Below are 15,233 nucleotides of genomic sequence, written 5' to 3' on the forward strand. Positions count from 1 at the left end.
CTGCTCCCTTTCTATCCACTACATATACATTTATACTCCGCAAGCCACCCAACGGTGTGTGGGGTATGCGTCAACAGAAGGAAATCTATCAGCCCTTCCACGGTTCTTCTCTACACTAAATCATAGATACAGCGACAACACCTATTACCCAAAAGTGCATCTGCACTGGAGGTGCTGCCGCCACTGGCTTCCTGTTAACAGGCGTCCAGCAAAAGACCTACGCGCGGTGAGGTCCAACTCTCCACCGCGTTTTTCACAGCGGTTGAGAAATAGTTGGCAAAGAGTAGCAGTTGCGCCTGTAGCACACATCTAACTAATTCATCTGGTAGCTCGTCTCTGCCGACACCGTGCAACACTGTATTTCGCGACAGAAGTCCTGCAGCTGCCGGTGTCCTCCAATCGATTGTGCCTACGCTGTGACAGTACACTAAAACGAAGACTGAGGAAGAGACCACGACACGCAGAGCAGCAGTGGGAAGACCGCAGGCTACGTACGAGCGGACAACGGAGAAAGCGCCGCCGCGGCCACACTTTCACCCGGTCTCGCACGCGTCCGCCGCACTTTCAATGCAGTCTGGTCCTGGCACACCAGCTACGCGTCCAGGCCGGCTACGGTGCGCTCCTGTCGTCGTCCCACAGGAAGAAAGTGAACAAACTGAGAGCTTGTACTGTTGTTGTTGTTGTGGTCTTCAGTCCTGAGACTGGTTTGATGCAGCTCTCCGTGTTACTCTATCCGGTACAAGCCTCTTCATCTCCCAGTACCTACCGCGACCTACATCCTTCTGAATCTGCTCTTGGTCTCCCTTTACGATTTTTACCCTCCGCGCTGCCCTCCAATACTAAATTGGTGATCTCTTGATGCCTCAGAACATGTCCTACCAACCGATCCCTTTTTCTAGTCAAGTTGTGCCACAAACTTCTCTTCTCCCCAATCCTATTCAATACTTCCTCATTAGTTATGTGATCTACCCATCTAATCTTCAGCATTCTTCTGTAGCACCACATTTCAAAAGCTTCTATTCTCTTCTTGTCCAAACTATTTATCGTCCACGTTTCACTTCCACACATGGCTACACTCCATACAAAAACTTTCAGAAATGACTTCCTGACACTTAAATCTATTCTCGATGTTAAGAAATTTCTCTTCTTCAGAAACGCTTTCCTTGCCATTGCCAGTCTACATTTTATATCCTCTCTACTTCGACCATCATCAGTTATTTTACTCCCCAAATAGCAAAACTCCTTTACTACTTTAAGTGTCTCATTTTCTAACCTAGTTCCCTCAGCATCATCCGACTTAATTCGACTACATTCCATTATCCTTGTTTTGCTTTTGTTGATGTTCATCTTATATCCTCCCTTCAAGACACCATCCATTCTGTTCAACTGCTCTTCCAAGTCCTTTGCTGTCTCTGACAGAATTACAAAGTCATCGGCGAACCTCAACGTTTTTATTTCTTCTCCGTGGATTTTAATACCTACTCCGAATTTTTCTTTTGTTTCCTTCACTGCTTGCTCAATATACATATTGAATAACATCGGGGATAGATTACAGCCCTGTCTCACTCCCTTCCCAACCACTGCTTCACTTTCATATCCCTCGATTCTTATAACTGCTATCTGGTTTCTGTACAAATTGTAAATAGCCTTTCCCTTCCTGTATTTTACCCCTGCCACCTTCAGGATTTGAAAGAGACTATTCCAGTCAACATTGTCATTGTCAAAAGCTTTCTCCATGTCTACAAATGCTAGAAACGTAGGTTTGCCCTTCCTTAATCTAGCTTTTAAGATGAGTCGTAGGGTTAGTATTGCCTCACGTGTTCCAACATTTGTACGGAATCCAAACTGATCTTCCCCGAGGTCGGCTTCTACTAGTTTTTCCATTCTTCTGTAAAGAATTCGAGTTAGCATTTTGCAGCTGTGACTTATTAAACTGGTAGTTCGGTAATTTTCACATCTGTCAACACCTGCTTTCTTTGGGATTGGAATTATTATATTCTTCTTGAAGTTTGAGGGTATTTCGCCTGTTTCATACATCTTGCTCACCAGATGGTAGAGTTTTGTCAGGACTGGCTCTCCCAAGGCCGTCAGTAGTTCCAGTGGAATGTTGTCTACTCCGGGACCCTTGTTTCGACTCAGGTCTTTCAGTGCTCTGTCAAACTCTTCACGCAATATCGTATCTCCTATTTCATCTTCATCTACATCCTCTTCCATTTCCATAATATTGTCCTCAGTGGTTCTCCTATCTCCAAAGGTCTCTTTAATTTTCCTGTAGGCTGTATCTATCTTACCCCTAGTGAGATAAGCCTCTACATCCTTACATTTGTCCTCTAGCCATCCCAGCTTAGTCATTTTGCACTTCATGTCGATCTCATTTTTGAGACGTTTGTATTCCCTTTTGCCTGCTTCATTTACTGTGTTTTTATATTTTCTCCTTTCATCAATTAAATTCAATATTTCTTCTGTTGCCGAAGGATTTCTACTAGCCCTCGTCTTTTTACCTACTTGATCCTCTGCTGCCTTCACTACTTCATCCCTCAAAGCTACCCATTCTTCTTCTACTGTATTTCTTTCCCCCATTCTTGTCAATCTTTCCCTAATGCTCTCCCTGAAGCTCTCTAAAATCTCTGGTTCTTTCAGTTTATCCAGATCCCATCTCCTCAAATTCCCACCTCTTTGCAGTTTCTTCAGTTTTAATCTACAGGTCATAACCAATAGATTGTGGTCACAGTCCACATCTGCCCCTGGAAATGCCTTACAATTTAAAACCTGGTTCCTAAATCTCTGTCTTACCATTAGATAATCTATCTGAAACCTGTCAGTATCTCCAGGCTTCTTCCATGTATACAGCCTTCTTTTATGGTTCTTGAACCAAGTGTTAGCTATGATTAAGTTTTGCTCCGTGCAAAATTCTACCAGGCGGCTTCCTCTTTCATTTCTTAGCCCCAATCCATATTCACCTACTACGTTTCCTTCTCTCCCTTTTCCTACTACCGAATTCCAGTCACCCATGACTATGAAATTTTCGTCACCTTTCACTATATGAATAATTTCTTTTATTTCATCATACATTTCTTCAATTTCTTCGTCATCTGCAGAGCTAGTTGGCATATAAACTTGTACTACTGTAGTAGGCGTGGGTTTCGTATCTATCTTGGCCACAATAATGCGTTCACTATGCTGTTGGCAGTAGCTTACCCGCACTCCTATTTTTTTATTCATTATTAAACCTACTCCTGCATTACCCCTATTTGATTTTGTGTTTATAACCCTGTAGTCACCGGACCAGAAGTCTTGTTCCTCCTGCCAACGAACTTCACTAATTCCCACTATATCTAATTGTAACCTATCCTTTTCCCTTTTTAAATTTTCTAACCTACCTGCCCGATGAAGGGATCTGACATTCCACGCTCCGATCCGTAGAACGCCAGTTTTCTTTCTCCTGATAACGACTTGTACTAGTAAGCCATAATACTGCGTCCACTTCTGACTGAGTATTTATTTCAGGAACTTCAACAAAGCAGTAGTAAATCTAGGGATAAAAAAATGGTTCAAATGGCTCTGAGCACTATGGGACTTAACATCTGTGGTCATCAGTCCCCTAGAACTTAGAACTACTTAAAACTAACTAACCTAATGACATCACACACATCCATGCCGGAGGCAGGATTCGAACCTGCGACCGTAGCAGTCGGGCGGTTCCGGACTGAGCGCCTAGAACCGCGAGACCACCGCGGCCGGCTCTAGGGATAAGCCTCTCATCGATCCTCTGACGTGGTGCTAACAGCCTGAGTTAAACACCACTCGCCTGTTCACTTAAGCATAACACAGAACTCTAAGCCGTAAGGAAACTAGCCTGAATTTGTAAGTGAGTATATCCAGGAAGTAAAGATGATATCAGGGTTACGTTTAGCAGAATCTTCGACTATTGTGAACATCATCAAAAAGGAACGAAGGAAGATCGGGGTTTTAACGTCCTACCGACTACTAGGATATTGGAGATGGAGCAAGAGCTAGGACTAGGGAGGTATAGAGAAGGAACTCAGCCGTTCTTTTTCAAAACAATAAAATTAAAAAAAGAAACAACATTCCGGCATTTGCTTTAAGTGATTCTGAGAAACCACGGAAAACCTAACCCTGGATGGCCGGATAAAGATCTGAACCAAAACCCTCCAGAACGCGAGTCTACTGTCTGACGTCGATAGGTAACACAGAAAATCACTACGCAATCTATGTACTTTTTGCCTCTCACTCATTAACTTTGGTTCTCTCACTTAGCAAATGAATCTTTAGCAGCCATGGAAGTGGAATGTAGTTCCAACTCAAAATATTACCACATGGTGACTGAATTCTCTACTGTTCCCACTTGGCCTCTCCAGCAGAGCAAAGCCAATGAATGAACTAATTTAACATTCACAAAAACTGAAGACCACGAGCTGCCGTAATAAAATGCCTCCGCCTTAAAATTTAATACACGTTGTCTCTTCCCAGCTCGTTCAGCCATTGTAGTATGGCAATTTGAAGTGATATTCAATCCATGGCATCTGAGGGCGCAGTCCTCGGTAATTCTTGCAACCCTAATCGTATACTTCATCTCTTAATTGTAAAATTGTACCGTTTATTAGAGCTTTTTCCTGTTCCATTCGCGTATGGAACACGTGGAGAATAATTGCTTCAATGCCTCTCTGCGTGCTGTAATTAATCTTGTCTTCGTGGTCACTATGGGAGCGAAACGTAGGAGGTTTCAGTGTATTTCTAGATTCATCACTTTTCAATTTGGTTTTCCCGGGATAGCTCGCGTCTATCTTCAAGCGTCCGCCAGCGCGGTTCTTTCAGCATCCTCGTGACACTATACCATGAGATAAAAAACCTGTGACCATTCGTAGTGCCTTTCTTTGTATCCGTTTAATGGCACCTGTTAGTCCCATTTGGTACGAATCCCACACACTTGAGCAATATTCTAGGGCGCATTTCACAAGCAAACTGCAGTCTGCCACCCGCTTCACCCACGACTGAGCCTAAGTGATCGTTGCACTTCATTCCCCTACAAATTGTTACACCCACGTAACAGTACTAGTTGACCGACCCCAAATGCGACTCAATGTTATTACGACCTTAGGATATTACGCATTTTTTTTACGTTTTGAGGAAAGTCCAGCTAGATATTTCTGAACATTTAAAGCAAGTTGCCCATCTCTGTACCACTTTCAATTGTTATCAAGCTCTGACTGAATATTTATGTAGTTTGTTTCAAACAGTAATTCACTATAGATAACTGCATCATCTACGAAAAATGTGAGTTTGTTGAACAAGATCATTCATATACCACATGAACAGCAAGGGACCCAACACACCTCCCACAGGTACACCCGAAGTTACTTTTACTACTATAGATGACTCTACATACAACATATGATACTGTGTCGTCCCCACCGAGAACCATTAATCCAGTTACAAATCTCGCTTGAGGCTCCATATGATCGTACTTTCGATAACAAGCCTAAGTACGGTAGTGAGTGAAACGCCTTTCAGAAGTCTACACTGCATCTGGCTGACTGCCTTATCTATTGCTTCCAAGATCTCTTGTGAGAAAAGCGCGAGTTTGGGCATTACACGATCGATGTTTTCGGAATCTGTGCTGGTTGGCATTACATCTGAGCTCAGAATATGTTCTAAGATTCTACGAAAAATAGACGCCAAGGATATTGGAAGCTAATTTTGTGTTATCACTTTGCTACCCTTCTTGCAGTCGGGTATGACCCAAGCTTTCTTTTAACCAATGTGCATAGTTTTTTGTTGGTTGGTTGGTTTGATGTTTAAGGGGACCAAACCACGTGTCGTCGCTCCCTTGTTCCATTGAACTAAATCCATGAGATAAAACGAAAAAAAAAACAGGACACACCACAGAAGTTCAAGATGGAAAAAAAAAACAAAAAACTAACAAAAAACAAGGCTGAACACACTAGGTACAACAGCAGACAAGAAAAGCACAGACATACAAGAAAAAGGCAGAAGAGTTTAAATCAGTAGAGCAAATGTCCTGGGCTGACTGATCACGAGGATAAAGGAGGATGAGCCAGCCACTCTAAACACACATTAAAATCTCTAACCTAAAACTACTAGGGTAGACAGCACAGGGAGACCAAGTGCAGGAACAAACACTTAAACCGAAGAATAAAAACCAGCGTCACGTAGAAAATGTAAAACTAAGTCAGCCGTGGAGGCATCGTCTCCTAAAATCGAAGGAAGGGAGTCAAGGAGATTAAAATTCCGTCTTAGAGCGGCTAGATGTGGACAGTCCACCAAAAGGTGGACCACTGTCAAACGGGAAGCGCACCGACAACGTGGTGGGGCCTCAAGCCGGAGAAGATGCCATGAGTCAGCCAAGTGTGGCCGATGCGAAGGCGGCAGAGGACCACAGAGTCCCTGCGAGAAGCCCGCAGAGAAGACTTCCACTCAGTTGTGTGCTCCTTGATAGCGCGGAGTTTATTGGGCGTAACTAAGCTGCGCCTTCAGCATCCCAAATCCCGGGAACTTTGCGGCGAAACACCGATCGGAGGTCAGGTTCGGGTACACCAATCTCCAGTAGCGGCTTACGAGTGGCCTGTTTGGCCAGTCTGTCAACGAGCTCATTTCCCAGGATTCCAACATGCTCTGGGGTCAATACAAAGACTACTGATCGACCAGATCGTTCGAGGGCATAAACCAACTCCTGGATAGTTGCTACCAGAAGATGGCTTGGGTAGCACTGATCAATGGCCTGTAAACCACTCACCGAATCACTGCAGAACAGGCAGGACACACCGGGGCGAGAACGAATATGCTCAAGGCCACGATAGATGGCTACCAGCTCGGCAGTGAATACACCGAAGCCAGCCGGCAAGCAGCGCTGTTCGATATGCGCCGAGTGAGCATAGGCAAAGCCTACGCAACCATCAACCAGCGAGCCGTAGGTATAGATGACTTCAGAACCATGGGACGCGTCAAAGATCGATAAAAAGTGACTGCGGAGTGCCTCAGGAGGAACGGAGTCCCTATGGAACTGCGAAAGGCCCAGCCGTAGTTTCGGCCGAGGCATACACCATGGAGACGTATGTGTATGGACACGCACGAAATGCTGTAAATGAAATGACTCGAGTTCAAACAACAGGGAACGGACACGTACAGCGATCGTTATCCCTGACTGAGGTCGCCGTTCCAGGAGAAGAACCACTGTGTTCGGGAACGGATGCTGAGGCGAGCTACGGATTAAGTTGCATAGTGGGCGAGCAGTTGGCGGCGCCTGGTGTGCAATGGGCCCTCTCCACGGGCGCCATCCAGCCACAGCAAGAGCCACCTGGCAGGAGGACTGGCTACCGTGCTGGATATTAGGTGACAAGTTGTCCATGGTCGTCGTCAGTGCAGAAAGCGACACTGCACAGTGAATGGTGAAAATCGCACCCAGGAATGGTCTGTGCCCAAAAGATGGAGAGCGGGCAGGACTGCAATGCAGGGACGAATAAGCTGGCTAAAGGTCTCAATGCACAATGGACACAATACACCAAGTAAGGCGCCCTTCCCCAATCGCCTCGCTCTTCGGAATAATTTTGAAATACGATGGTCAAACCCGAGAGGGGACTATCACATAAGGGCCGAAACGTTTGAGACTCCTTTTAGTTGCCTCTTACGACAGGCAGGATTACCGCGGGCCTATTCTAACCCCCGGACCCGTAGGGGGGAGTTTTTTGTTCGAGTAATCTTCAGTAAATGGTGGTGCAAAGGAGGTTTGTACAGTTTTAATGATTTCAGTTGTTTCTCAACGAAACTGACACTAATATCTAAATCACTCATCTTTGGAGTGGTAGTACAATTAAACTGTGGCATCACTCCTGGATTTTCCTTGCCAACAGAACATTTGAAAATGGAATTACGCACTTCTGATTTTATTATGCTGCCCTAAATTTCAGCTCCTGTCTCATTCACTAGTCAGTGGACGCTACCTTTCATGCCACTAACACCCTTTACATACGCCAATAATTTATTTGGGTTTTGCGAGATATCTTGCGACAATATTCTGATATCACAGTAGCTGTAGGCTTCACGCATTGCCCTCTTGACAGCCAAACGCGTTTAATTCAGCACGTACCTGTCTATAGCCCTATGCTTTGTTTTACGCCTATTATGCAGTAATCTCTGTTTCTTTTAACAGTTTCTTTACAGCGACTGTATACCACAGAGGATACCTCCGCAACAAAAACTGATCTATTGGGTGCATATCTATCCACAATTCTTTAGAACTTGAGCCCTAGTTCCTCTAGATGGTCCTGTCCAGAGCTAAGGTTTCAAGTCCCTTATACGACACTACTCCTCCCTTTTCTATTTTGCTGAACAGATAAATCTTTCTAATTATTGTAATTGCCCTTTGTTCTTTGGTAAACATTGTTGCTACAACTGCCTCGTGGTTACTGATACTAATTTCAATGTGGTCATCCCCAAAGAGGTCAGGTCTGTGACTGCCTTTAGGTATACTGTATTTCCTATTGTGCGCCCCACGTGGTCTGTGGTTGCCTTTAGGTATAGTGTATGTCCTATTGTGCGCCTCACACACGCGTTCAGCTTCTTCCATAGACGCGAAAGCAGACATTGAATTATCATCTGGTTTGTTTGTTTTCGTCTTTTATAAACCAGGAAACACGACGCATCACTATTCTTATGCAGTTAACAATTGATTCAAGTTAATATTTAATTCTTCAGTGACGCTACTTAAAGCCCTCGTTTATGAGCGGCAGAACCTAATCAGTTTAATAAGAAGTACAATGAACCATGACGGGGATATTCAGTTTTACCCAAGTTTAGCCGAAACGGCAATTTTGGCGTCAGTTTTATGGTTTCTTCTCGTAGCTCTTCTAAACGACACAGCTTGCTGGTAAAGCCAATTATCGAAGCTATTCAATGGCACAAATAAGTAGTGTCTATCTTATCTGCACCAGTCCCATCTCAATGACTCGTTGCACTGAATAAGGAGGAGGAGGAGGAGGAGGAGGAGGAGGAGGAATGATATTGTCTGAAGTTTCAATTCTGCGCTAAACGATACGGCCATTTCCGACATTAATGGGCATATTGTACACCTTGTGCATATAATAATTATTCGTCGTCTCTATGATAAATATTATGCAGATTTCTTACATTCACCAGCGCGGGTGGCCGAGCGGTTCTAGGCGCTACAGTCTGGAACCGCGCGACAGCTACGGTCGCAGGTACGAATCCTGCCTCGGGCATGGATGTGTTTCATGTTCTTAGGTTAGTTAGGTTTAAGTAGTTCTAAGTTCTAGGAAATGAGACACTTAAAGTAGTAAAGGAGTTTTGCTATTTGGGGAGCAAAATAACTGATGATGGTCGAAGTAGAGAGGATATAAAATGTAGACTGGCAATGGCAAGGAAAGCGTTTATGAAGAAGAGAAATTTGTTAACATCGAGTATAGATATAAGTGTCAGGAAGTCGTTTCTGAATGTATTTGTATGGAGTGTAGCCATGTATGGAAGTGAAACATGGACGATAAGTAGTTTGGACAAGAAGAGAATAGAAGCTTTCGAAATGTGGTGCTACAGAAGAATGCTGAAGATTAGATGGGTAGATCACTTAACTAATGAGGAGGTATTGAATAGAATTGGGGAGAAGAGGGGTTTGTGGCACAACTTGACAAGAAGAAGGGACCGGTTGGTAGGACATGATCTGTGCCATCAAGGGATCACCAATTTAGTATTGGAGGGCAGCGTGGAGGGTAAAAATCGTAGAGGGAGACCAAGAGATGAATACAGTAAACAGATTCAGAAGGATGTAGGTTGCAGTAGGTACTGGGAGATGAAGAAGCTTGCACAGAATAGAGTAGCATGGAGAGCTGCATCAAACCAGTCTCAGGACTGAAGACCACAACAACAACAAGTTCTAGGGGCTGATGACCTCAGAAGTTAAGTCCCATAGTGCTCAGAGCCATTTGAACCATTCTTACATTCCTCCCACAACTGCTCTGCAAATTAATCTGCCATGTCCAAATCAATCACGAGGAGCGGATCTTCTTATTTCTAGATATTTCTCATTAGACACTCCACGTGGTGTTAACGTTTCTCCATAGTCTTAAAACCCTCGTGTCCCTGTTTCCATTTCAGCTGTAAATGGCAGACTTCGTCGTCTGCTAAAAAGACTGTTGGTATCTAATCTTCAACACATGTCGTTAACTTTGATGAAGTAACTTCGTTGTAATGTCAACGTGCAATTCTAAGCAGATGTTGACGTAGGGTAAAATGTAATTAGTGTACATTTTTCAGTAATGGGCTGGCTTAAAGCTAGAAGAAAATTCACTCGTTCCTTGTTCAACGAAATTAGCAAGTTTTACGTTTTTTCAATGTTTCACTCCACATATCAGATCACTTACGAAACTAACAAATAACATTACGGTGTATTGGTCTTGTTCCTTTGGTAATGCAGATCTGGACGGTGGTTTAACTACTATGTAAGCAACACGTCTCAAAAGACAAATCTACAATACACAGAACGAACATTAATCCCGAAGGGTAATAGTGCTATAAAAGACGCCCATAATTCTGGCACAGATAAGCTTCTCGTATAAATTTCCGCTGCTCAGACAGCTGAGCGTCCTTCATCGTGCATACTGCTTGAGACCTTTCAGTCTCACAGATGCCAGTGCACTGCCCGTAAAATCTGATCGATGATGACCACCAGTAAACCGAAACTCGCAGGAAGGTATTCGAATGACGGATGTATGAATACTACACTGACGCTTTGGGTGTGAACACTGAACTTGCAGAACAGCAGCAGGAATCGGTGTCACAGTCTACTCGGGAACGCCGAAGATGACGCTGCACTGGCTTACTGAAGCACGGCGCTTGCGCTAGTGCTTGTCGGTTAACGGTCGTTATGCAACACGATTTATCGGTGCCGATTACGTTATCACGACACGAGGTCAACACACTACTATCAAAGACCTTTGGAAACAACGGCTACTTATCGCGTCTTTTCCCGAACAGTCTTTTCGGTGCCGCCCTCAATTTTTCACACATAGTGTTGCCGCTGTTAGAAGCTTGAATATCTTCGTCTTTTCGCTGCTCAATCTAATCTACATGAATGACCCTTCGCCTGCTATTTCTGTTCCATTCACCCACACCTGGAAGCTCGTCACGCGTCCCTCCCATATCGATAACTTAGCATGGCTGGGATTCAAGGACACGTAAAAAATGTTAAGGGACATCATGGTCGCCTTATTACCTTTAGCATGTTGTTCTCGCTAACAGCCTCAGTCGCCATTAACCCAATGAACTTGTGTAGCGGCTTGATATAATTTATGTAAAAGATGATAATGTTAAATATCTAGGAGAAAATGAATTACCGTTTTTCGAGGCAATCTACTTTGACGTCTGTTTTCTTACTCTTCGTTCAGAGCTTTGCTACATTTACATGTCACGTGGTATTATCCTAGCAGCTGTGATATTAACAATGTACAAGGGAAGTATTTTACATAAAGAGAATTATTCGCTTCCCGGGAAACATTTCTCTCTTACGATTACAGTCCAAGACCGATCAGTCTCTACTTCAGGAGATGTTGAACTCTCACGACGTTGTCTGTGCTTTTTACGCTGCTGATAGCTCTATCGAGAAAGAATTATCTTCAACGGAAGGTAAGTATCACCACTGTTTATTTTCTCAGTTCTTATCTCTTGGGAGTTGAGCCATGGAGACTTACACGAATCTACTAAGTCATAGGATGAATAACAGAAGCTGCGCGTGGCAGATAATAAAGTACACTCTTGAGTAACACCCGTACTAGTCCTATTGGCAACTGACAAATGAAGGTGGTCTGGAAACCAACACGAGATTCTTTTGCTTTATCCTCGTATGCTACGGGTGAACCGTTCCTTCCACTGTGAGCTGCTGAGAATTTTCACGACGATGTGTTAATATGAAAGCCCCGAAGCGTCGCTTCTAACCACAACTGCACCACCTGCTCACAAAAAATCTTTCCAGTCTGAAAGAACAGATATTCTGTTATCCATGTTGCTTTTACCGTCTTAATAACCTTCATCCAGCAAGGCGGTTGCTGTTAGCTACTACTGATTATAATATTCTAATACATCATACCTAATACCTCATACATTTCATAAAAATATGAGTACTACGAGCTAAGCAAGATATTTGATCCGAACTATTTGCCACCAAAATCGGGATTAGTGTACGGAGCTCGGAGTTTACCAGGGACACTGAATTAATCTCAAGTAACGCATCAAGACAATGCGAGTGGCGCGAAATCATTGTCGGCCTGTATGTTCCAAACTTGTTAACTCACTCTCATATCCTGGTGTACAAAACGCTACAACTTACACTGCTCTGTGCACCGAAGAAACGTCCCACCTTTATTTCTGAGACAGAGCACACTTTTCCTTCAAGAAACCTTTACTCATCACCCCCTCCCTACCACCGAGCGAGGTGAAAAAGCAACCAATAAACAGTGTAACCTCCATTAAAAGAGCAATGTATTTTCTCTTTAAACACACACGCCGTGACGCGAAATTTCGAAGATACACTCTACCCACAGTTGTTCAATATTATCCTCCCTCTTCTGCTGCCTCGAGTGATAAATTTCGATACGTTCCGAGCCAATAAATTACGTTCTTTTGTCTTAGAGTTTTACAATCACTAATGTATAGTCTAACCGAGCTGCTTTCCTTACCTCAGGTAGATCTGCTTGAGAGCAACGCCACTGTTCACACATTGTTTCGGAAGTGCAAACTGTTCCAGCAGAGTCTCCCATTCTGAACGGCTGTTCACCTGTGAACATAAGAAAATGGTGTCACATGAAAATAAAAAAAAGAATGCGATGTTATGGAGCGTCAGCACTGAGTACCACACCAATAACTATCAAGTTCTCAACTGAATCGGGTTGTCAGAGAGTGAGCACAATCTCGTATTGGGCAACTACGCAGAAAGAAATCGGCCCTGGACTTTTCATTCGAACTATCAAGGCATTTGCTTTATGCTATTGAGGGAAACCTGATCTCGATGGTCGGGCAGGAAGTTTAATCGCGGTCCTCACAAATGCGAGACCAGTGCTGTGCGCCACCTGGTCAAAGTTCGCCGAAGGAGAAGGGTTAGCATGCAGCTGAAGTATACCACTGCAAATTAGTACGACTCTTCTCTTTATCGACGAGTTCTGCACCACAAGGTATAACAAATGTGTCTAAGATTTTACCAGACGTACTCATCTTCTATCTGTCTAACTTTTGGAATGATTGCGCCAGAGCATTCAGGATAGTAAGTTAGGTGGTCGCTGAAGTCTGAATTTGTTACTCTGCATTTGTGAACAGATGACTCGTCTTTTGCATTCACTTCACTACTACAGAGCGGGAAGGAATGTTACTTTAGAACTACGCTCGTTTATAGGAATAGTTGGAACGAAGATTTACAAGGGAAGTCATAAAGTAAGGGACTTCTGCAATTTCTCGCCATTGGACTTCGTAACATCCAGGGCTAAGTTACTGTCTTCTGCAACCGTTCTATACAACGTGTCACTCTTATTCCCACGTTAGTCGTCGTATTGTAGCAGACCGCGAAACATGGCAACTCCATTGTCGATCTGCACCAAGGAGTAAATTAGGGCTGTGATTCGCTTTTTGTTTTTGAAAGGTGTTAAGCCTGCATTATCGAATGCAAGCGCAGTATGATGACAGCTGTTTATCGCGAAGTATGATCTACGAACGGATAGGGCACTTCAAACAGGGAAGAACTTCTCTCTGTGACGAGGAAAGCTCGTGCAGGTCATCGACGTCAACAACTGACGACAATTTGGAAGTCGTTGAGGGTATGATGATGGAAAACAGACGAATCACAGCGGAAGAAATCGCTAATAATTTACTATTAGTCACGATTCAGCGTAATACACCTTAGACGACAGGTTAAATATTCGGAAAATGGGTACTGACATAATTGTCAGCGGAGCATAAGACGCGAAGGATGGATATCTCTCGTAAACATTTGGCCCGTTTACCATCGCGAGGGAGATGGATTTTTACAGCAAACCGTTACTGTAGAAGAAAAGTGGGTACATCTTCACGAATCCGTATGGCTGCGAGCATGGTTTGAAAAACACCAATCACGACCAGAAGTTAAATTTAAACTTCAGCCATCAGCTGATAAGATTATGCTAACACTGTTCTGGCTCTTGGGAGGTGTGGTAGCCGTTCATTTTACCCCAAAAGGCGAAATTGTGGACAGTGAGAACTATTGGGATGTGTTGGGAACTAAGCTGAAACCTGCAATTAGTGCCAAACGTCGCAGGAAGCTGCGAAAAGGTATCACCCTGCAGCAGATAACACTCTGCCATATTTTGCCAAACGGACGGCCGAAACAATAAAGGAGGTGGGATTCGAATTGCTGGAACATCCGCCATGCAGTCCAGACCTGGCTCCGAGCGATTTCCATATGTTTGACCAATGAAGGAAGCGCTCAGATTTGCAACCGATGCAGAAGTCACTGATGCGGTGCAAAATTGGTAACAGGTGCAACCAAAAAACTTTTTTCCGACGGAATCAAAAAATTTGTGAAACGCTGGACAAAGTTCAGGGACGTTATGTAGAAAAATAACGTATATTTAAGTTTTCTACTATCAGAATAAATATTCTTTTTATCAAAAGTCCCTTTACTTTTTGACTTCCTCTCGTATATCTCTAACATTTACTTTAAAAGCGACCGTGAATCTCCCAAAAAAAAAAAAACTTGGTTGTAACACAATAACTGGCGTGTTCGTCATACAGACCAACAAAGTGCTTGGCCAAATATGAGTTGTCTCGTGTTAGAATATTATCAGTGCATGGAGTGGATAGCACCGTCTTCATGTTGACTAGTCCTTGGTCGACGTTTTGCAGCTCGCAATTCACCCTGGACTTGTGGCGAGAACAGTTTCAAAGGATAGTGGTTTTCCCCCCTCTGACGCCATCACATGTCAGGGTAGCCGAAATGATATATTCTGTCACAAAGATACTATTTCTAAATTTTGAATATTTCAAATATATTTGTCTTTAAAAACTAAATTCTTCGTCTGCATGTGTGTTGACATATTTTATTTATGCCACGTCTAGCAAGATGTGCGGCAAGCAATTACATATTTGGTTTGGTCAATAGACATCGTAAGTCATGCTCTTAAATTAATTCGGTTCCTTGCTTTTGTTTCCACTGCTACCACAGT

The 15,233-nt window shown here is 43.5% G+C and overlaps 1 protein-coding gene across 9 annotated transcripts in view; it reads right to left on the bottom strand.

The window, feature by feature from the left end:
• Positions 1-15,233, bottom strand: part of LOC126095132 (AT-rich interactive domain-containing protein 2) — a 313,112-nt gene that overhangs the window by 222,873 nt on the left and 75,006 nt on the right. For all 9 annotated transcript variants that reach the window (XM_049909846.1, XM_049909844.1, XM_049909845.1 and 6 more), the window contains exon 3: positions 12,723-12,820. In XM_049909846.1, the coding sequence (XP_049765803.1) occupies positions 12,723-12,820 (98 nt within the window). The remainder of the gene's footprint in view (positions 1-12,722; positions 12,821-15,233) is intronic.

This window comes from Schistocerca cancellata, chromosome 8 (genome assembly GCF_023864275.1).
Source record: "Schistocerca cancellata isolate TAMUIC-IGC-003103 chromosome 8, iqSchCanc2.1, whole genome shotgun sequence".
Lineage (NCBI taxonomy): Eukaryota > Metazoa > Arthropoda > Insecta > Orthoptera > Acrididae > Schistocerca > Schistocerca cancellata.